The 21,799-nt window shown below is 39.1% G+C and overlaps 1 protein-coding gene across 4 annotated transcripts in view; it reads left to right on the top strand.

Moving 5' to 3' along the window:
• The window catches only part of CAPN5 (calpain 5), a 157,631-nt gene extending 136,375 nt beyond the window's left edge, over positions 1-21,256 (top strand). For all 4 annotated transcript variants that reach the window (XM_074216939.1, XM_074216938.1, XM_074216941.1 and 1 more), the window contains 7 exons: positions 1,585-1,662; positions 2,887-3,082; positions 5,614-5,736; positions 9,665-9,861; positions 12,460-12,578; positions 14,326-14,462; positions 16,824-21,256. In XM_074216939.1, coding sequence (XP_074073040.1) covers positions 1,585-1,662; positions 2,887-3,082; positions 5,614-5,736; positions 9,665-9,861; positions 12,460-12,578; positions 14,326-14,462; positions 16,824-17,006 — 1,033 coding nt within the window. In that variant the 3' untranslated portion in view covers positions 17,007-21,256. The remainder of the gene's footprint in view (positions 1-1,584; positions 1,663-2,886; positions 3,083-5,613; positions 5,737-9,664; positions 9,862-12,459; positions 12,579-14,325; positions 14,463-16,823) is intronic.
• The last annotated feature ends 543 nt before the right edge of the window (positions 21,257-21,799 follow it).

Consider the following 21,799-nt stretch of genomic DNA (forward strand, 5'->3'; position numbering starts at 1 on the left):
TTGATATTTATGCTTCCCGTTATGAGAGACTATATACAGGGGTTGCTGGGAAATGTTTACAACTAGCTCTTCATGGGAAGGTTTACACATGACATACTCTTAAGTTTATTCTATAGTATCAGTGTTTCTCCCATCACTTTTTAAAGTGGAATCAATAATTAAAAATAACAACAATAAATCAAGCCTTGATTTGTAATGTTGACCAATTTCTGAGATATAAATATTACCCTGAAATCTAATAATCAACTCTGATAAGTGAGTTCAAATTGTCTCTAGTACATCTCTGACTGTATAGCACAGAGCACCTCAAAGTCAAGATTACCTGGATTCAGGTCCTGCCTCTGATCCATATTTATTGAGCAATCTTTGGGCAAGTCACTTAATTTCTAGGCTTAACCTCAACATATCCCAAACTGAACTTATCTTTCCCCAGACCCCCCCCACCAATCCCATCTTCCTAACTTCAGTACTATTGTTGAGGTTATTGCCATCCTCCAGTTATTCAGGCTCCAAACCTAGGTATTATCCTCGATTTCTCTCTCTCTCTCTCTCTCTCTCTCTCTCTCTCTCTCTCTCTCTCTCTCTCTCTCTCTCTCTCTCCTTTCCTTATTGAACCTATTGCCAAATCCTATCTAATCTATTTTAGCCTACTACATATAACATCTTTTGTATATTCTCTCTTCTGACACTGCCACTACTCTGATACAGTTGCAACAGCTTGCTATTGGTCTCTTTGCTCATCTCTTCTCATTCCAGCTCATCCTCCACCCAGCTGTCAAAAAGACCTTCCCTAAAGCACTGGTCTGAATATATTACCTTCTCCCTTCTCCCTCCCTGGGTCCTCCCCCTTTAACACCCCCCCCCCCATGAACTCCAATAGCTTCCAATTACTTCCAAGATCAAATTTAAATCTTTGGACTTTTAAATCCCTTCCTAATCTGGCTTCTTCTTATCTTTCCAAACTTTGAATGCTTTATTTCCTTCCACATACTCTATGATTGAGTGACACTGGTCTCCTTATTTTCCTTTAACACAATATTCCATCTAGTCTCCCTCTTTTCTGCGAGCAAAATTTCAACCTTCTATAGGAAGACTTTCCTGATCCTCTTTAATGCCAGTGCTTTTATTCTGAGAGTATTTCCAATTTATCCTAGATATATTTTGCCTGAATGTAGTTGTTTACATGTTATCTCCTCCCTCAGTCCAAGTTCCTCAAAAACAGGGATTGGTTTTTTTAACCCTTCTTTGTAGCCTCCACACTCAGCACATCAGAAGCTTCTTGAATTGACTGCAAGTTGAAGAATAGATACCCTTCTTCATTGACAAGAATTTCCTCCTTGGGAGCTCTCTATATCCATGAGATCTTAGGTCCAGTTTAAAAAAAGTAAAAACAAAGGACTCATTATCCAAGTTGAGGTAGGGCATCAATTTTGCCTTAACAGCTGATAGTCTGGTAAAAGGATAGGACACACATATATAAGTGTAATACCCAATAATATATGATCAGGTAATTTGAAAGGCATGAAATCTAAAATTTTTCTCTAACTAGTTGTCTCTACCCCCCACCCCAATTTCCTTCTACAGTTCAGAGGAATGGCAAAAAGTAAGCAAAAGTGAAAGGGAGAAGCTTGGTGTGACCATAAAGGATGATGGAGAATTCTGGTGAGTCTTAAACACAGAGAGGCATGACTGGTGGCTGGGAGAGACTTTGATGTTAAGAATTCAGCACAGGGAGAGAATTGTGTTAGACAAAGTGGGTTCTGCAAAGTTAGGTTGACGCAGGATAGTAGAAAGAATATGGAATTGGTCAGGAAGGACCTTGCTTATAGTTCTGACTCTTCCACAAGTCCAAGGAGTCCCTTCCCTTCTCTAGGACTGGGTTTTTCTACCAGTGAATTAAGCAAATGGATTTCAAGTGCTCAATAAATACAAGGCTCCCTCAAGAGGATAATTATTTTCTACTAATAAAACTTTTTTTTGATGCTTCCACATCCCATTAAGTTATGATTACAAGCTTCCCCTTTTCAAAAGCACTTTGAAATGTATATAAAGCACTTTACATATATTATTACCTTTCTTTGTAACCTTAGTAGAGTACCTATCTGGTGAAGGCTCATCTTAATAATTATTCATGGATGGTTTAATTTATCCTCTGATGAAGATAAGATAGTAAGAAGGGATTTATCCAAGGTCAGACAGCTTGTAAGAGGCAGATTCAAACTTATGTTTTCTGACTCTAAGGTCATTGTCTTTTTGACTCTACCATATTCAATTAATTAGTCAATCAATAACCTTTTATTGAGCACATTACCTAGATCAGGCACTGTGCGGTGTTCTGGGGATATAAAAATAAAAATAAAAATTTCCTAACTTCAAAGAACTTTCAATCTATCAGAGCAGAAATATGTCCATATAAATAGAAAATGTATATAAAGAAATACAAGATCATTGGGTGGTGGGAACAATGGGGGAGACCTTAGCAACTGAAGAGATCAGAAGGGGCTTCATGTAAGAGATGGCTCTCCTGTTGAGTTTTGAAGGAGGATCTGGGGCTTTTGAGAGATAGTGAAGAAGTTTGTTTCAGGAAGGCATGGGAGACAGCAAGACCAATAACTGAGTTTTTTTCTCCAGTTTTTTTTTACTCCTTTTGTAAGAATATTCAGTCAAAAAACTGACACCCAGGAAAGAAAAGATTTATCCTAAATTATATTCTGATAGGATTACCAGCACTGGGATCCTCATGAATCTCAGACTGGAGTTCTTCCATCTCATCAATTCCTGGTTTTAGTGCCATCAGGAATAGAATCTTTCTACATTGAAGGGGCACCCTCCCCTTCTGTAGCATGCTGGTACATTCCTCACTATATATAAAATCCCCTTGCCCAGGATGACATTTGAAGACCTCTGCCGAAATTTCACGGACCTCATTAAATGTCTCATCATCAACACGTCCTACCTGAGCATCCATAAGACCTGGGAAGAGGCAAAGATCAAAGGGGAGTGGAAGTGGCATGAGAATCCTCTGAAGAATCGCACTGGAGGATGTGTCAACCACAAAGAAACCTTCTTCCAGAACCCCCAGGTGAGATACCCTGCTTTTGGATTTTCTCTCTTTCTTTCCAGGCATTCTTTTACTTCCTGCCCCAAATATATTGTATATCCCAAAAGCCTTAGTACAATTATAAACTAAGATTTTGGGGACATCTTGTATATATAAGCCATGCTCCTATAATCTTGAGGGAGGCGATGGACAGGATGAGAAAAAGGGCAAAGAGGCAGCATGATACAGTCAATGAATCAATCGTTGATGGAAGAATCAAGAGATCTAAATTCAAATTCCAGTTTTGTCATGACCTTTGTATGACCTTGGCCTTTATATTCTGCCTTTGTGAAATTAGGAAGGAAGCATGATAAAGTACAAAGAACTCAACAAGAGTCAGAAGTCCCAGCACTAGTATTTATTGAGTGTATGATCTTCTTTCCCTGGACCTCAGTTTCCACCAAAATGAGGATTCTAGCAATTAGCATTACCTATCCCTATAGGATTCTAGTGAGGAAAATACTCAACACAACAAAAGGATCTTGTACTTTCCTTCAAGACTGGAGAAGTCTAATTTCATGAGTATGGACACTCCACAAATTTTATCCTTTTATACTTTCATAGATTCTTATTACTGATAATTATATAGCCAAAAATATGCCATTCTCTTCATCTGGTGATAGGCTCCTTTAAACTAAGGTAGGTAGGTTCTTGGGCAATAGCTACCTATCATACTCATATTCAAAACCTTTAGTAGAATTTGACAGATAGATCCATTGCCTGGCTCTGCAGTAAGGGCTAAACCAGATTTCAATGTAACTGGGAAATGGTCATCAAAATAGATAAAATTGGGATGGCTAGGTAGCACAGTGGATGAAGCACCGGCCCTGGAGTCAGGAGTACCTGGGTTCAAATCCGGTCTCAGACACTTAATAATTGCCTAGCTGTGTGGCCTTGGGCAAGCCACTTAACCCCATTTGTCTTGCAAAAAAAAACCAACCTAAAAAAAGATAAAATTATAACACAACATAGATATTTTAATTTGTAGTTTTCTGCATCAATTCGCAACCACAGAGATATTTTTTTTCACAGAGACATTTCTATTTGAATTTGACATCCTGGCTTTAAGACACTAGGGTCACCTTCCTTCCCTCACCCGAGCATTCAGCCCACTTCCCCCTACAACTTTAACTTCCTCAACCTAACACACTCAAACCCTTCCCTACTACACTGTTCTTATTCCCTCATTTTCTCCCTTTATTTTTCTCTGCCTCTCTCTTTCCTTCTTCCCTCTCTTCCTTACTCATTCTGTTTCTCTGTTTGAGCCTTGTTTCTCTGTCTCCTTCTCTTTTTCTCTTTTTCTATCTCTCACTCCCTCTCTGTCTCAATCTCTCCTCTCTCTCTCCCTTTGCCTCTTTCTTTTTCTACATCTCTCAGTATCTATCCTTCTGCATCTTTCTGTCATTTCTCCCTCCTTCCCTTGTTTCTCCACCCTACCCCCCTCCAAAGAAATATCTCCTTCATGAAATCACAGACTATCAGAGCTAAAATTGACTCCAGAAAACAACTAATCTACCTACACTTAAGCAGAAACTCCTTCTACAAGATGCCCAACAAATGGTTTTCTACCTTCTCTTTGAGTAATGGAAACTCATCTATGAAATAAGGAGATTGGACTTGGTAGTCTTCAAGGTCCTTCACATCTCTCATATTCTAAAAGTATGAACTACTTACTATATCAGGAACATTTCTCAGTTTGCCCACTTAACTGATAGCAAACCACTTCACACCCCTTTGTCTTGACTTCCACATGTGAGGACCACATGAAACAGTGTTTGTAAAATACTTTTCAAACTTTTTTGGGGGGGGGGGGTAAGGGAACTTGAAAAAAAATATTTATTTATTTAAGGCAATGGGGTTAAGTGACTTGCCCAAGGTCACACAGCTAGGCAATTATTAAGTGTCTGAGCCTGGATTTGAATCCAGGTACTCCTGACTCCAGGGCTGGTGTTCTCTATCCACTGTGCCACCTAGCTGCCCCCCACAAACTTCTTAAGAGCTCTTTAAATATCAGTCATTATAATCATCATCATCTTCATGATTTCTGTGCAATTTTACACAGGTGCTTTTGCCAACTTTCGAAAAGCACAAATTTCAGACAAGGTGATGATTGGTATAAGTAGATAGGGTTTCCTGATCTGGGATTTTACTACATTAATGAAATCACAGGTGTGGTCCCTAGTTATTATTATTATTACTACTGTTATTATCTGTGTTCTTTCCTCTATTCATTAGTCTTTTCTAGTCATACCATCTTGGGTTCCTAAATCACATGATTTTGAGCCTAATATTTTGGAAAGAACATTGAATTTGGAGTTTAAGAGTCTGATTTGAATTCTGGCTCTAGTATATAGTATCTTTGAGCAAGTCACTTTCTCTCTTGGGCCTCATTTGTTAAATGAGATAGATAAAGCTGAACTAGATAATCTCTGTGATATGGGCCATTTCTTAAATGCTCTGCTTCTTTTTTCCATGAACCTGAAGTCCTGTCCTTCTCTTTCTCTTTTCCCCAGTATGTATTCAATGTGAAGAAACCAGGTGATGAGGTGCTCATCTGTCTACAGCAAAAAACAAAGCGAACCACCCGAAGGCAGGGCAAAGCAGAGAACCTGGCTATAGGCTTTGACATCTACAAGGTAAGGAGCCAGAGGCAGGCTCTATTCCCCTCATAGGAAAGCTCCACTTTCACAGGTAAGATAGAAGATTCTAATTGGCCGTGAGTGGCCCTCTTCTCTGTCCCTGGGAAGGTGAGGATGGTGACCAGAGGTGGTCTGAAGTTCACCCTGTTGATTTGTGTTTAAATCCAACAGAATAGGCTGCCTACTCTCTCCTGGCTTTGGAGGTCCACAACCTGGCTTATTTCTGTGTTTGCATAGAGCTGGGCTGAAGAGTAAGAGCCCTTGGATTTCAGATTTTGAGAATTCAGAGTTTTAGTCCATGCTGTGCAACTACCTGCCTATGTGATCTTGAACAAAATTACTTCCCTTGGAGCACAGCTAGGTGGTGCAGTGGATAGAGCACTGGCTTTGGAGTCAGGAGGACCTGAGTTCAAACCTAGGCTCAGACACTTAATAATTACCTAGCTGTGTGGCCTTGGGCAAGCCACTTAACCCCATTGCCTTGCAAAAAAAAAAAAAATTACCTCCCTTGTCTGTGCCTCCTTTGTCAAATGAGCAAGTTGAGAGAGCTCTACTCTCTTTTGCTGAGTCCTGTGATCCTGTCATAATAAACGAGTCCCTATTTCTCCTTGGCGTAAAGGTTTGTAAGCAGGCAGGTTTCTGTGAAGTGCTTTGACAGTGACCTCCATGATAGTTCCCTAGCCTTCCCCATGGGAATGGACATGATGCACATTTCTGAGCCCTGACCATCAGAATGCTCCTGGGACTGAGCTCAAGACATTACAGGTCTGGTGAGAACACCTCACTCAGTTCCATGTTTCCCAGAACTCACAGCCAAAAATGAGTCCATCTTTGAGAATTTTCTCAAGGTGATTGTAGGAGCCTTTTGTCTCTAGTCTGAAAGTCAGATTGCATTTTACTGATCCTCATCTGACTGACTCTGTATAGCAGAGTAGAAAGGGACCCTGGTTTAAGCATTAGAACTGGGATTTGGATCCCATCCCTGTGACTGTGGACAAATCCTATTTTCTTTCTTAGAGCTTCAGTCTTTTTCTTTGTAAAATGAGAGATAATAAAGTTTTTATCGGCTCTTCAGAGCATTGTTATAAAGATCAAATGAGATAATGTCAATAAGATAATCTTTAAACCAGATATGTCCAACCTGTGACCTGTTGTTGCACTGTAGTGGTAGGGGTTGCATTGTAATCTGTATTCTGCCCTTGAGGGGTTTTTGTTGGGTGATGTGGACCAGATGGGCTAAAAGGTTGGACACCTCTGCTTTAATAAAGTTCTACATAGATGTCATCATCTTTATTATTAGTAGTAATTATTAGTCAGTATATATGGTCACTGCACATGGATTCAGTAGAGAACTGGGTTCAAATTCTGCATCCAACTGAGAAAAATGATCATTTCTCTCTTATACTGATAATCATTTCCTATTGAGGAAAGGCTAGGGTTTTTTTCTCTTCCTAGTTCCTCATTCTCTACTAGGTCAAATCAACTCCTAAAGAATAGAACTAATAATGAGACTAGATTAACTTTTTTCTCAATCTTGTTCAGACCTAACCCAACTGGGAAAATTTAGATCTGCTCAAAAATTAGAGATTTTAGTTTAATTTGAAGGGGGTGGGGCACTGTGCTCCACTGAGGCTTGGGGTGGGTAGATTCTTTGTCTAGATTGGGGGGACTACAAGGTGGTCTGGCAGTAAGAGTGACATGAAGTCACAGTACCTAGACCCTCTTTAGAATAGATTCACCTCTCATTAGAATATTCATTCTTTTTTTTTTTAGGTTTTTTGCAAGGCAGTGGGATTAAAGTGGCTTGCCCAAGGCCACACAGCTAGGTAATTATTAAGTTTCTGAGGTCGAATTGGAACTCAGGTACTCCTGACTCCGGGGCCCATGCTCTATCCAGTGTGCCACCTAGCCGCCCCGGAATATTCATTCTTTTCAATGACTGTTAACCAATAAGAGTGGATTGCTTTTTGTTGGGAATATCCACTCTTCCAAGGATATATAAGTGTCAGTTGCTACTTTAAACCATCTTCGGTTCATGAGAGATTGCTAAATTATCAACCCTTTTATTAAGTATTCGCTAACCATAATTAATAACATGATTAATTTTCCAGAAACTAAGACTTTTAAACTTTTTTGTATATCACACAACCTTTCTTAGTTATGCAGCCTAATCTTTAATGTTTTCATTTGTAAAATATGTACTAAGACTTTTGGTACAAGCTTTATTATCTATATCACCCCTGTTCCAGTATAGTTGTGATGATCAGTGAAATAATGCATATAAAACACCTAGCTAACTTTGGCCATATTATCATACTAGTGATTATTTTTTCTGTTGCTGCTGTTATTTCCTCCTCACCTGCCCACTCCTCCCAAACCCATATCTCTTTCAGGTTTCCTTATTTATATTGATGGTACCAAAAGCTTCTCAGCCATCTGATTGCCTGACCACAGGCAGGAAATCCAAAGACTCTTTCCCTTTCTTGGATAATAGACTCCTTTAATTCTGGTGAACATGTTTTTAAATGTTTAAATTACATAGGCAAGAGGTGCAGTGGGTAGAGTATCAGGCCTGGAGTTAGGAAGACACATTCAAATCCGACTTTAGACACTTTTCAGCTGTGTGATCCTGAGCAAGTCACTTAGTTTTCTGTCTGTTTCCTCATTTGTAAAATGAGTGTGATGATAATAGCACTTACCTCCCAGGGTTGTCCCAGGACCAAATGAGCTAATAATTTTAAAGCATTTAGTACAGCATTTGATGTTCTATTTGCCTCTCTTCCAGGATTATGGGGAAAGAACTTCGCTAAATATAAACGACTGTTTTATAAATATGGTTTATTATACTTTTCTCACCTTCAAATATCTTTCTTTTCTCCTTCCATCCAATCAATTGCTAAACCCTATTGGTTTTTCTTGAGTTCATATCTCTTCTGATCCATATTATCCCACCAACAACTCTTGAATCATGATATAGATAGAGATGATGTATTAATAACAAGATCACTGAACTAGGAGTCAAAAGACTTAGCATAAACTTGCTGTGTCATCCTCTACCCATCTGGCCTTCTTTTTCTCATCTGTCAGATGAAGGAATTCTGTTAAATGACTTCTGAAGCTCCTTCTTGCTTGGATTTTTGGTGGGCTAAATTCCCTTACTCTTAGTATCCTGGAATATTTGGATTCTGTGTTCAAACAGCCCTTCTCAGGCCTCAATTTTTTTTTTGTTTGCTTTTTTTTGGCAAGACAGTGGGGGATTAAGTGACTTGCCCAAGGCCACACAGCTAGGTAATTAAGTGTCTAAGGCCAGATTTGAACTCAGGTACTCCTGACTCCAGAGCCAGTGCTCAATCCACTATGCCACCTAGCTGCCCCCCAAGCCTCATCTTGATGTTGCAAGTAGAGGTGCGTGGGGACTAATTCATACTGATTCTAACCAACAGAAAAATTTTCAGGATGAAAATTTACACCTCAAAGATCAGCAAATTACAGATCAGCTTGATTGATTGTTTTGTTTAAACTTAAGAAAATGATGGAGAAAATGTTAATAAAGAAGATTAAATTTAAAAGTCTATTGTTCATGTACTTTTCTTCTCTCTATTCAGCTTTCCTCAGAGAAATGGTTGTTAAAACATTTACCAAAACACCCCTGGTTATAAAGTTTACTCCTCATTCTGTGTTTTCAGACCTTTCTTAGTTTGTACATTATATGTTCTACAGATGATTCCAGTTCTGACATTCTAAAAAAAAATTGTTATTCTTAATATTAAGTCACTATCAGTTATAAGGTTCTAAGATACTAAGGTCTTCAAGGGATTAATTCTATCCCATTGGGCTACCTTAGGGAGGATTGTGGGAGCAGAAGTTTGTGAGTTTATGCAGAATCCTAAGAATGGAAAAATTTCAGACACTGTTATTTCTACAGGTGGAGTCAAACCGAAAGTACCGCCTGCATACTGTACAGGAGAGGGCAGCTGGTTCCATCTATATCAATTCACGAAGTGTCTTCCTACGGACTGAACAGAAGGAAGGCCGATATGTCATCATCCCCACCACCTTTGAACCAGGACAGACATGCGAATTCCTCCTTAGGATCTTCACAGATGTGCGTGCCTCCTGCCAGTAAGTGCTTGGGGTTGGGGTGAAAAGAGAGTGGGTAAAGGGAGGAAAGCAAACTCTGTTTTCTTTGCTTCCCTGCCTGGTAACTCCCAGTTGCCCACTTATCATAGTCCTACTGTTCTGATATTTTTAACTTTATACCAGAGAGAGGAAAGATACTTATCCTGGGTCACAAAATGAGATAATGGTAGACCTGTGGCTGCAATCAATAGACTGAAATAGTCACTATCTTTTGTTTCCTTGGTTTTGCTCTTCTGGATTTATCACACACATCATTTCTTATGGTACAGTAATATTCATTACATTCAAAGCCCTTCCTAATCCAGTCTCCTCCTATCTTTCCTTTCTCTCTAGACCTTGATCCCTAGACTCCCAGACTAACTCTTTTATTCAGTGACACTGACTTCTTGACTGATCTACAAAAAAAAATACTCCATTTCTCAGCCCCCAGCATTTTTCTCCATGTCTTGAATGCTCTCCCTCCTCCACTTCAACTACTGATTTGCCTGATTTCAAGACCCAATTAAAATCCCACATCTATAGGAAACCAACTCTTCTTAATTCCAGTTTTTTCTCTTTTAATTATTTCCAGTTTATCTTGTACATAGCTTGCATGTTGTCCCCTCCATTAGATTGTAAGCTTTTTGAGAGTAGAGACTATCTTATCTCTTTGTATCCTCAGCACTCAGCACAATGGCCGGCACTTAATAAATGTTTCTTGAATGAAAGAAGGAAAATTCACATGCCATGATTTATTTAGCCATTTCTCAATCAATTTAAATCTACTTCATTTCCAATTCTTTGTCACCACAAAAAAGTACTTTTCTCCCCATTTTGATGTATATGGTGACTTTCTTCTTTTTGATGCCTTCCTTGGGGTTTAAGTATAGTGATGGAGTCTATAATTCAAAGGGCATGAACACTTTATTTGCATAGTATCAAATTGCTTTCCAAAATGCTTATATTATTTCACAGTTCCACTGAAAATTTCATACCTATTATCCTACAACTCTTCCATCTAAACTAATTTTTTCAAAAAAATAAGTATTTCTTAATATTTTCAATTTGTTTACTTCACCATAGTAATTCCAAGTGTCCCTAATTCTCTCTTTCAGAAAATCATTGCATATGACAAGTTGTATTTTTTTTGAGAGTAAAAAAATCACAACCAGGAGATATGTTGAAAAAGTCTGAAAACAAAACATTGGCTATTGCAGCTTTTTGGTCTTTTATGGCAACTTATAGGATGTGAGGTGGAATCTTGCATTTTTTAAAAAGTGAATTTTTCATTATTAATGATTTATAGCATTTTTAATGTGGTTTGCAATTCTTTTTTTTGATACCTATTTGTTCATATCCTTTGATTACCTATCTATTGAGGAATCTCTATTAGTATATATATATATATATATATACATATATATATGTATGCATGTATAAATTATTATTATATTACTGTTTCTATATCTTTCATACCAAAATCATGTCAGAGAATACAATACAAAGATTTTTTCCCCATTCTATTGCTTTGTTTCTTATTGTAAATACAATTAATGCTGTCTGTGCAAAAGCTTTTCAGTTTTATATAATCAAAGTAATCTATTTTATCTTTTGGGGATGCTTCTATCTCTCTTGGTTAAGAATACATCCCCTATCCATGGCTGTGAGAGTAAGTTTTTTGTCTTCTCTCTAATACCGAAGTTGCTTTTCCATTTAGAATGTATTGTAGATTATGATAATGGCATTAGTATAACCTAATTTTTACCAAATTGCTTTCTATTTTTTAAATAAGGAGGTTTTTTTTCCTATGTAATTTATGTTTTCCTACTTTATCAAACACTGTATAGATTGGATAATAGAATTTAGAGCTGGAAGAAACCAATGAAATTATCTAGCTTTAATCCCTCATTTTACAGATGAGGAAATTGAGACTCTGCAGTGAAGCAAACCATCTGTGACATCACAGAGGAAGTAGGAATGCTTGAGCAGTAACATGAGGTCTAAGTAGAAGTGGTGGAGTGGGCCTAATGCTAGACCAGGAGTCAGGAAGACCAGAATTCAAATCTGTCTTCAGACACTCACTAGCTGCATGACCCTGGGCAAGTCATTTAACCTGCCTACCTCAGTTTCTACAACTTTAAAATAAATATAATAATAGCACCTACTTCATTTTGTTTTGATTCTTATATTTAATACTGTTTATAAAATACCCGGTAAATGTTAGTTAGCTATTATTGTTTCCTAGGATGCACCAAAAAGCTTAGTGAAACTTTTTGATATTAAATCTTAAAAGTACTCTAATAATTTTAGATTACTCTGCCAAAACCAGATAGGATGGAAAGTACCTAATGTTAGAAGACTAGCAGTAGGCCCATGAATTCACAGGAGGTGATATAAGAATGCAACTATCCAATGAAAAGGAAGGATTTAAATGGAAGGATTTAACTATCTTGCTACCCTAACTATACTCTCCTGATTAATGTTTTTGCTTCCCTTCCCCTATTCCTTTAAATCTATTCCTTCTCTTTCCTCATTTTTTTATCTCCCCTTTCTCACCTCCTCTTCCCTCCTCTCATTTTCTGTCTCTTCTCATTCCCTCAGGGAATTGTGCCTGGATCAGCCCCGACATTGGTGGTGGAATAGAATATTCGGTTACCCTCAAGTTGTGTCCCAGGTCCATATCATTAAAGCTGAGGGGCTGAGGGATTCCCCTTCAGAAGGTAGGTGTTCTTTTTCTTTTTTTCCACTTCTATTCATCATGCCCCTTCCTTGAGGTGTCATGGTTTCCCCCCCTTCTCAATGAAATTAAGACCTCTAACTTGATCCAGATTAGAATAGTATAGAAAGGCTGAGTTTTAAAGGTTGAGATTGGTGAATTTCTTGAACTTAGGATTTCTGACCCTGTAATAGGGTTAAGGGTTCTAAACTAAGATATACCTATAGAAACCATAGGTTCTAATCCTATAAAAGGATTATCATCAAATTTTCATACTAGTTCCTGTCTCAATATAGTGAGTCCCAGGCATCAGAAGATCCTAGGCTGCTAAGGAGCAGCAAATCTCCTAACACAAACTCTCCTGTCTGGGTAAGAAAAAAGACCAGATAAAAACTAGGGATTGTGGTATCTAAGGGTAAGACCCCAAGACCCTATCTTCCCAGTCATCCCAGTTGACATTGTCCTTACCTTCAAGGAGAATATGGTCTAATGGGGGGATAAGGTCTGTACATAAATAACTATTTGCAAGTTAGAAAGAGGAATTACAACAGAGAATGGGTCATTATAGGAAGAAACACTTCAGTAGAAGTAAAGGATGCTTCATGGAAGAGTGAGGCATCTAAGCAAGACCTTGAAGAAAATGTATATGAGGCAGCTAGGTGATACAGTAGACCAGGTGCTTGACCTGGAGTCACGCCTGAATTCAAATGCAGCCTTAGTTTACATTAGTGATGAATCCTGGGCAAGCCACTCAACATCTGTCTGCCTCAGTTTCCTCAAAAGTACTTTTCTCCCAGGGTTGTTGTGAAGATTGAATGAGATAACATTTGTAAACACTTAGCATAGTGTGCAGCATATAGTGCTAGAATGTGTTAATTATTATTAAAATGCAACTTCAGACACGATCTGGGGCAAGCCACTAATCTGTCTGCCTCAGTTTCCTCACCCATACAATTGGAATAATCACAGCACCTACCTCCCAAGGTTGTGAGAATCAGAAGAGTCAATATTGTAAAGTGCTTTATGGAGGTAGTTGTGTGAGTGAACAAAAGAAATGAATATGAGACACGGAGATGGGATTGACAAAGTTTTGTTAGTAATTGCAAGGTCTTAGCTTCTTAGGATCCATTGCATCCAACCCTAATTTTACAAATGAGAAATTAGGTTCAGAGAAAGTTAAGTGTTTTGCCTAGTGTTGCACATCCAATGAATGTCTCACTAGGTAGAAACTCAAATCTTGTAGTTAAATCTGATTCTAAATTCAGAATTCTATCCATAATACCATGATGCCTGAATAAGGGGGGAAGAATCCAAAATGAGTTTCCAAAGCTGGGTGACTGGGAGAATAAAGATTCCCTTTATAGAATCAGAGGTCAGTTTGTGACATTGTGGATGCTGGATGCCCATGGAATGCTCAGGGGAGAGCATTTTTTTATGAAGCAGTTGGAGGGGCGGCTAGGTGGCGCAGTGGATAAAGCACCGGCCCTGGAATTAGGAGTAGCTGGGTTCAAATCCGGTCTCAGACACTTAATAATTACCTAGCCATGTGGCCTTGGCCAAACCACTTAACCCCATTGCCTTGCAAAAACCTAAAAAAAAAAGCAGTTGGAAATGACAGGTCCTGGGCCTCAGTGGGGATGCTGGGACTGAGTGTTTGCAGTGATTGCAGGTTCTTTTCTCAGTGTATAGTATCCTTTCTGCCCTACCTCTTTCCCCTCCATGCTCTCCTTGATCCATTTCTTTTCCCACAGGGACTAATTCCTATGTGATCATCAAATGTGAAGGAGAGACAGTCCGATCAGATGTGTACAAGCACAGTGGCTCCCCAGAGTATGAAGTAAAAGGCATCTTCTATCGTAAGAAGCCGGAGCAGCCCATCATAGTCCAGGTGAGTCTTTCCTAGGCATTACCTTTCAAGAAAAGAAGGTTGATGAATTAAAAAGAACACTGAGAACAGTCAAGAGCCCTGGGTTTTATCCTAACCTAGTCATGTTCTAGCAAAACATTGAAAACTCACATTTCTTATATAGGATATCCAAAAGTCTTAGTGTAGTTTTGAAACTATAAACTGCACTAAGACCTTTGACATGTCTTCTACTGCATTCCTTATAAGAAATCCATGAGTATTTGCTCTGAATCGTATTATCCCATTTTACAAATGAGAAAACAGGTTCAAAATGACATACTTGGACAGTATTAGGAGGAAGAAAAGCTAATAGGCTACCATTTCAACTAATTCCAAACCTAACTGTTCCTTCATTTATATATCCCATACTGTGATTTTGCATAAGTTGTTTTATTTTATTCCACCTCAGTTTCTCATTTGATCATAGGTTATCAGATTTAGAAGGGACTGCAGTCATCCTTTAGTTCCACCTCCTATTTAAACACAAATCCTCTCTAAAACATAGATTTCTGTTAAAAAGGGAAAATCCACCACCTTCCAAAGTAGCTCTTTTCTCTTTGGATGATTCTAATTATTAGAGAATTTTTCCTGATAGTAAGCCTAAATTGATCTTTTTTACAATTTTGGCACATTATTCCTAGTTCAAGGCTAGCCTTTTGGGATAGCCTTCATTTAGCCCTTGAAATATTTGAATCTAGCCATTCTGTTATGCCTCAGTCTTCTATTCTTGAGGTTAAATCTTCCCAGTGCCTTTAACAGAGTTCTTCAGTCTCTTCTTCACCAACTTAGTTTCCTTCCTCTTATGCTTTCCACCATATTGATTCATTTTCTAAAATGTGGCACCTACAGCTAAACACAAACTATTCAGTTACTGACATATTGGGGAAAGAGACAAGAGGAAGTACCATGTGAAGAACTTGACCTAAATAAATTAGAAGACCCCTTCCAGTTGATATATGCTCCCAGCTCATAGAGAATGGTAATAGTCATAGATTGGCAGGAATATTCGAGTCAACCAGTCCATAAATAAGAAACTACTCCATAATATTTCTCAACAGTCTATTTCATTTTTGTATAGTTCTAATTGGTAGGAAGTTTCCCTTTTATTGAATTAGTTTTCAATTAATTTTTAATCTTTGTTTCAAAAGTTCTTTTATTCCAAAATACACATTCATTTTTATGACACTACCATGTACTCCTTCCTGTTCCCATTCAGTATATTTCATTATATATTCAATAGTTTATAATTTTTCTAAAATTCTATTCAGGTCCTACATTCTATTTTATTTTTTGGTTAGATTTATCAGGGTTTGAGAGGTGTCATTTGAGGTACTTACTATTGTAGTTTTATTATTTCCTTCTGTAACTCACTTTACTTTTCCTTTAAGAATTTAAATGTTATGCCATTTGGTGCATATATCTTTAATATTGATATTTATTGTCTATTTATTGTCTCAGACAAAGGTCTGAGATAGATTATAATCAGGGTAACTAGGTGACACAGTGGATAGACACTGTCCATGTGGTCAGAAGGACCTGAGTTCAAATCCAGCATCAGACACTTCACATGTACTAGCAGGATAACCCTGGCAAGTCACTTAACCCCAATTGCCTTACAAAAAAGAAAAAGAGATCAATTGCTACCCTTGCCTTTTTTGCTTCGTCTGAAACATAAGTTTGTGCTCTAGCCCCATAATTTAACTCTGTGTATTTTTAATTCCTTCTACTGAGAAGAAATCTTTGAAGGTTTCAGTTGCACACCTCTCCTATGTCATTTCCTTCTTAATGCTCTTTTCCTACTATTTCAAGTTATTAGTATTCTCCCTTGAAATTACTTGATATTACTTTGTATTTTCAGTATATGTGTGTGTATGTGTGTATTTGTGTATGTATGTATGTATGTCATATTGCCCATCAGAATGCAAGTTCCTTGAGGACAAGGACTGTGTTCATATCATCTCTTTGCATTTGATACTTTGCAATATAATAATTGGTGCTTAATGATGTTCATCAAATTTGCTTTAATTTAACTGATCCTAATAATGATAATAATAGCTAGTGTTTATAAAGAGCTTTTAGATTTGTAAAGTACTTTGCTATTTTATCTCATTTGAGCCTCACAACAACCCTGGGGTAATGATACTTTTATTATCCCTATTTTACAGATGAGGAAACTGAGACAGGTTAAATCCAGGGTCTCAAAGCTCTTAAATGTCTGAGGCTGGATTTAATCTCAGAATCAAGTCTTGATCTCAAGTCAAGCACTCTCTCTCCTGTGACCATATGGCTGCCCTTACTATCTCAATCCCTTGACATGTCACTCTTTGTATGCTCTTGTCCTAGATTTGGAACCACAAATTCTTTTTGGATCAATTCCTAGGGCAGGTGGCCCTAAAGGGGGATCCTGATGACCTCCAGACATCACATACCCTGCACCTTCAAGATAGAAGCAATGGGAATTCCAACGACCTTCCTGGCACCATCTCCCTCCAGGTCTTGAGCAGCAGCAATCTTACACACATTTAGGTCTTCCCCACAGCCCTGGAGAACCCATGGTCTGTTAGGGGCATGGCTGGACCTGCTCTCATTTGACTCCAGCTCTCCCTTGGAGTCCTTCATTTACACAATGAGATTTCTTTATTTCCCCAGGATAAATTTACCACATACAAGAATTATGCATGTATCTCTTGGAATACAGTGTCTGATGGTACCAGAGACCTTCTGGGACCTTCATTATTTCTTAGGTAATGGAGAGGTATCAGACACAGGGCACCATAAAGTCTCTTGTTTACATGCCAGTGGCCCTGTGAATTTGCTCTTACCTCTAATCTAGTCTGTTAGCCATTTCCCCCCCACTCCTTTCCTCCTCCTCCCACTCACTGCCCTTCACCACCTCCTTTTCTCAGTTACCCACAACCTCACTTTCCCTACCTTCCATCACGACAGTTTCCCCTTCCTGGGTCCCTTTTGTTCAGAGAAAGTAACAACATCTTGTGTGGTGTAGAGAGCACTAAGTCAGAAAGACCTGGCTCCCCCATTTATTGACTATCCATGGACCCCTAGGGGATCTATGTGACACTATGGAATGACTTCATCAGTATGAAGTTATCCAATGACTGAGTGGGACTTAGAGGAGATCTTTGCAGGTTTTGTACAAGTCAGAGGATCTTCCCCCAACTCCCCATCCCAAACTCAAACACCTTGTTAGAGCATGGAGGACTTGCCAGGATGGTTCATTCACAACAGGTTCATTAGTTCATCTTCACATCGGAATATGTCTCTTTTTGTCAATTCTGTTTGGTCTTTCACCAAGAGAGCCAAAGCCAGATTGTTTTTAAAGCTTCCCATTAGGCTAATGGGGCCTGTTTTAGAGGTGAAGGGATTTCACATGAGTACATAGGTGCAGCCAGGTTCTCTACCAGCTACCAAAGCCATAGCTTTCTTTGCAAGTTGAATCAACTGCCAAACACTGAAGAATTTCAACTCCATGCATCATCTCATCCAGTTCAGACCAGCTGTTGTCACTTTCCCTTCCTAAAGGGAGTTAGTACCCATTTAGGTAGACATCTGAATATCTGGATGTGCCCATGTCCTGGGCAATGGGATGATATGTGTCAGAGAACAGAGTCAATATAACCCCTTCTGTAATGAGAGACAGGATTCTTAGCCATGCCCAAACTGGGGTCCAGGAGGAAGGGGTGCACCAAAGGACAAACCCTCCTCCTCCAAGCAATATGGATGTTCTTCTGCAAAACAGGCCATATCAACCCAAGAAGCCAAAGAATCTTCTCTCTTGTCATCTCAGTATTGAGACCAAAGTGTCTTAAAGATGTTTTTCCTTGCTTCGCTGTGGTTTTTCCTATTTCCTATTTTAGAAACTAGGGGGTTTTAGTTGGTTAGGTGAAAAAAGAGGACCAGAACCCATCTTTTTTTAAAAACCCTAGTATTCTTGTCTTTTGAAAATGTGATTCCAGGTCTATGTAACTAGAGAAACAAAGAATGGGAATCTCTGTACTTTTTTTTTTCTTTCCCACAACTGGGATTTGGAAGTGGATAAAGGCATTCTATGTAATTGTTGAGGGATTTTTACTGATTCTGTTTTATAAAGCTTCACCTTATGCTCTTCTTGGCACTTTCTTGAGACTTGGACAGTTTAACATCTCCAGTTCAAACATCTGTTTTTCCAGGAGGTCCCTTGGGTTGTTAGAAGCACCTAAGTGCACAGAAACCCTGATGACTCAGTTTTGACTGAATCGTTTTATTTTCCAGATCAACATCAGGAAGAAAGATCCTGTAATTTTATGAGGGGTGAAAGCCAACCCCCTTGTAGTTAGAAAGCCAGAATCTTCAGTGATGCTTGCAAACCTAGGTCTAGTGAAGGGCTGATTGCTCTCTTAAAGTATAACCCCTTTTCTTTGTTTTCCTGGGGATAAAGTGAGGAAGAAGGTGCTGCCTCCCTGTCACTCTTCCTTTCAGACATCTGGGAACTTTACATCACTAGGACTTTTGCTACTGGGACCAAGGTTTACCAAGCTGAGACATAGTCCAGTTCTTGATTGCTCACCAAGACTTTTCCCATTTTTCCTTCCTACCCCTGCCACATGCCAGTGGGATACCTCTCTCTCTAGTTTGTCCGAAACAATTCAGACAGTCTGAGGAGTTCACAGTCAGATTTAGAACCGTATGATATGAGGAGCAGAGGGAAGACGAAAAGGTTGGAAAGGAGTAGGGTGTAAAAGAAAAGAAAGGAAGGAAGGAAGGAAGGAAGGAAGGAAGGAAGGAAGGAAGGAAGGAAGGAAGTTAAGAAAGGAGGAAGAAGAGAAGGAAAAAGGGAAGGAATGAAGAAAGAAGAGAAGGAAGGAAGGATGGATGGATGGATGAATGTCATCCTTAAACTCAGCTGTGGGACCCAAATTTGCTCCTTGTGGGTCTGGAATTGAGTCTCTGTGTGAGTGTGATGATGACCATGTCACTTAAACCTCTCTGTGCCTCAATTTCCCCCATCTTTGAAATGGGGCCAATGATACTTGTTTGTCAAGCTTTTCATGATGTGTTCAGTATAAAGACAAAAATATAGGCATATGTACGCACATATACTTTATATGTATGTATATATATACACAAATATACATATATGTAAATATATAGCGTACTATATTTACATCTGTAGTACATATGTGTGTGAATATCTTAGACACAGAATATCAGAGCTGGAAGGACTTTAGAGCTCATTTCCTGCAGATAGCTGTCTTATGACATCCCTAGTAATGAACAATCTACCTCTTTCGGGATAACCATTTCACGCCACTATTAGGGAATTTTCCCTTCCATTCTGCATCTGACTGATTCCTCCTGGTTCTTACAACTAAGTCTAAGCAAAGCAATCCTTATGTCCCTTCTACATGAATGCCCTTCATTTATTTGAATGAAGCCTGTTTTCAGCCTCCATTCCCCCCCTTTCTTTAAAGCTAAAGATTCTTTGTTCTTTGTTCTTTTCACATGATCTCCAGTCCCCATCCTGACCTAGTAGCCTTTCTCTGGATGTGCTCCAGTTTCTGAATTTCCTTCCTAAAATGTGGTGCCTAGAACTGGACATGGTATCCTAGATGGGCCTGACCAAGGCAAAGGACTGATTCTTTCTCACTAGGAATGTTATACCTCTTTTTATGTAGCTCAGATTTGTATTCACTTTTGCAGCTGTTAGGTCACATTGACCTAACAGTGATAACCTTTACCGACCCCATGACCTTCTCCTAATTTTGGAGACCCAGAATTCCAGATGGGATTTGTTTTCATCTTCCTGACTGAAGCTGGCCAGACAGAAATCAAAACCCTCTTCTCTTGGAGCTGGTGTCCTGCCTGGGTCTCTGATGTCCTGATAAGTGACTACCTTCCTCCCCTGGCCCATTATTTCTCAGACAAACCTCTGCTATACTTGGCCTCACCCCATACTGCTTGGCTCTCTTCTCTTTCACCAACCTTGCCAGCAAGCTTGCCACCAAAGCCTACCCTACACCCCCTTCTAGTTCTGGAACTATCAGAATCAGATCAGCTCTCTGTTGTTCTTGGAAGGGGCACATTGCTCCTCTGGCCATCTGTTACATTCTGGACCAAAGTGCCCCACTCCACCCCACCCCCTTGCCACCTTATGTGTGTAACATTTCTCCCTCTTAGAATATAAGCTCTTGAAGGCAGTGACTGCTTTTGCATTTGTATTGATATGGCACCTAGTATGTGTGCTTAATAAAGGCTTTTTCTTCCTTTCGTTCATTTATTGATTACTCTCTCACCTGGATAAGGAGGGAAGCAATGTTTGTGGTAGTACCAGGGGAGCAGATCCACATAGAAAAGGGGGTTGGGAAGAGTGGAAACAGCCTCATCTTTGGATTCAGAGGAGCCAGACTGGGCAGTGGGGAGATGAACCTTTCTCCTCTCTTTATTCTCCCATCCTTCTTCTGTCCAATCCCAGTCTATCTAATCCACTTCTCTACCATCTTTGGGGAATATTTCTGAAGGGTTTGTATCCTGTATTGGGAAGCTAACTTGGCATTATAGCCATCAGTCCAGCTCTGTATTGGGTCAGAGCTCCCCAGATGTTTGACAGTAGGATTTGATTCCTTGAGTGACTGAGGCTTCCAGCCTGTTTGAGAGAGGGAGATCTAGTCTTAAAACAAACAAAAAACATGGAAGAGTAGAGAAAAAAGTTCAGACAGAAGCACCATCAGAACAGTTTTGAAATATATTCTCTCTCTCTCTCTCTCTCTCTATCTATCTATTTCCCATGATTCCTCCTTCCTTCCCTCCCTATCTACTTATTTTTAAAAGCAAAATGTACGTAATGAAGAATCATAGTTTTATTTAGAATTCTCCATATTCTATATAGAAATGTTCCTTTTTTGTGTTTAAGTTCATATATATATATATGCATATATATATGTATAAAGAAATGGTACTGTTCCATATAAGGAAAAATTCATCCACTTCCAAGAATGGGTAGACTTCATTTTCATATAAGAATTAATCCAGTTCCATAGAGAGCAGAATCAGTCTAGTTTAATCCAGGGAAAAATTCATCCAATTTAACAGAAGGCAAAACCAATCCATCTTGGATCCTTCTCATCAGGTTATTTTGAGCCTTATATTGATAAGGGGTTAATACAGTCCTCCTCCTGACTTGGTTTGCTGCTCCCACTCTTCCCTTGTGGAGAGTTGTTGGCTACAGGGTGATGATAAAGAGTGCTCATCTGGTGCTGAAAGAGGCCAGTGAGAGACAGGGCTTAGAAGTTTTTGCAGGATGACCTTTGGGTCCCAAAGCATCA

This window comes from Macrotis lagotis, chromosome 1, assembly GCF_037893015.1.
Source record: "Macrotis lagotis isolate mMagLag1 chromosome 1, bilby.v1.9.chrom.fasta, whole genome shotgun sequence".
In the NCBI taxonomy this organism is placed as follows: Eukaryota; Metazoa; Chordata; class Mammalia; order Peramelemorphia; family Peramelidae; genus Macrotis; species Macrotis lagotis.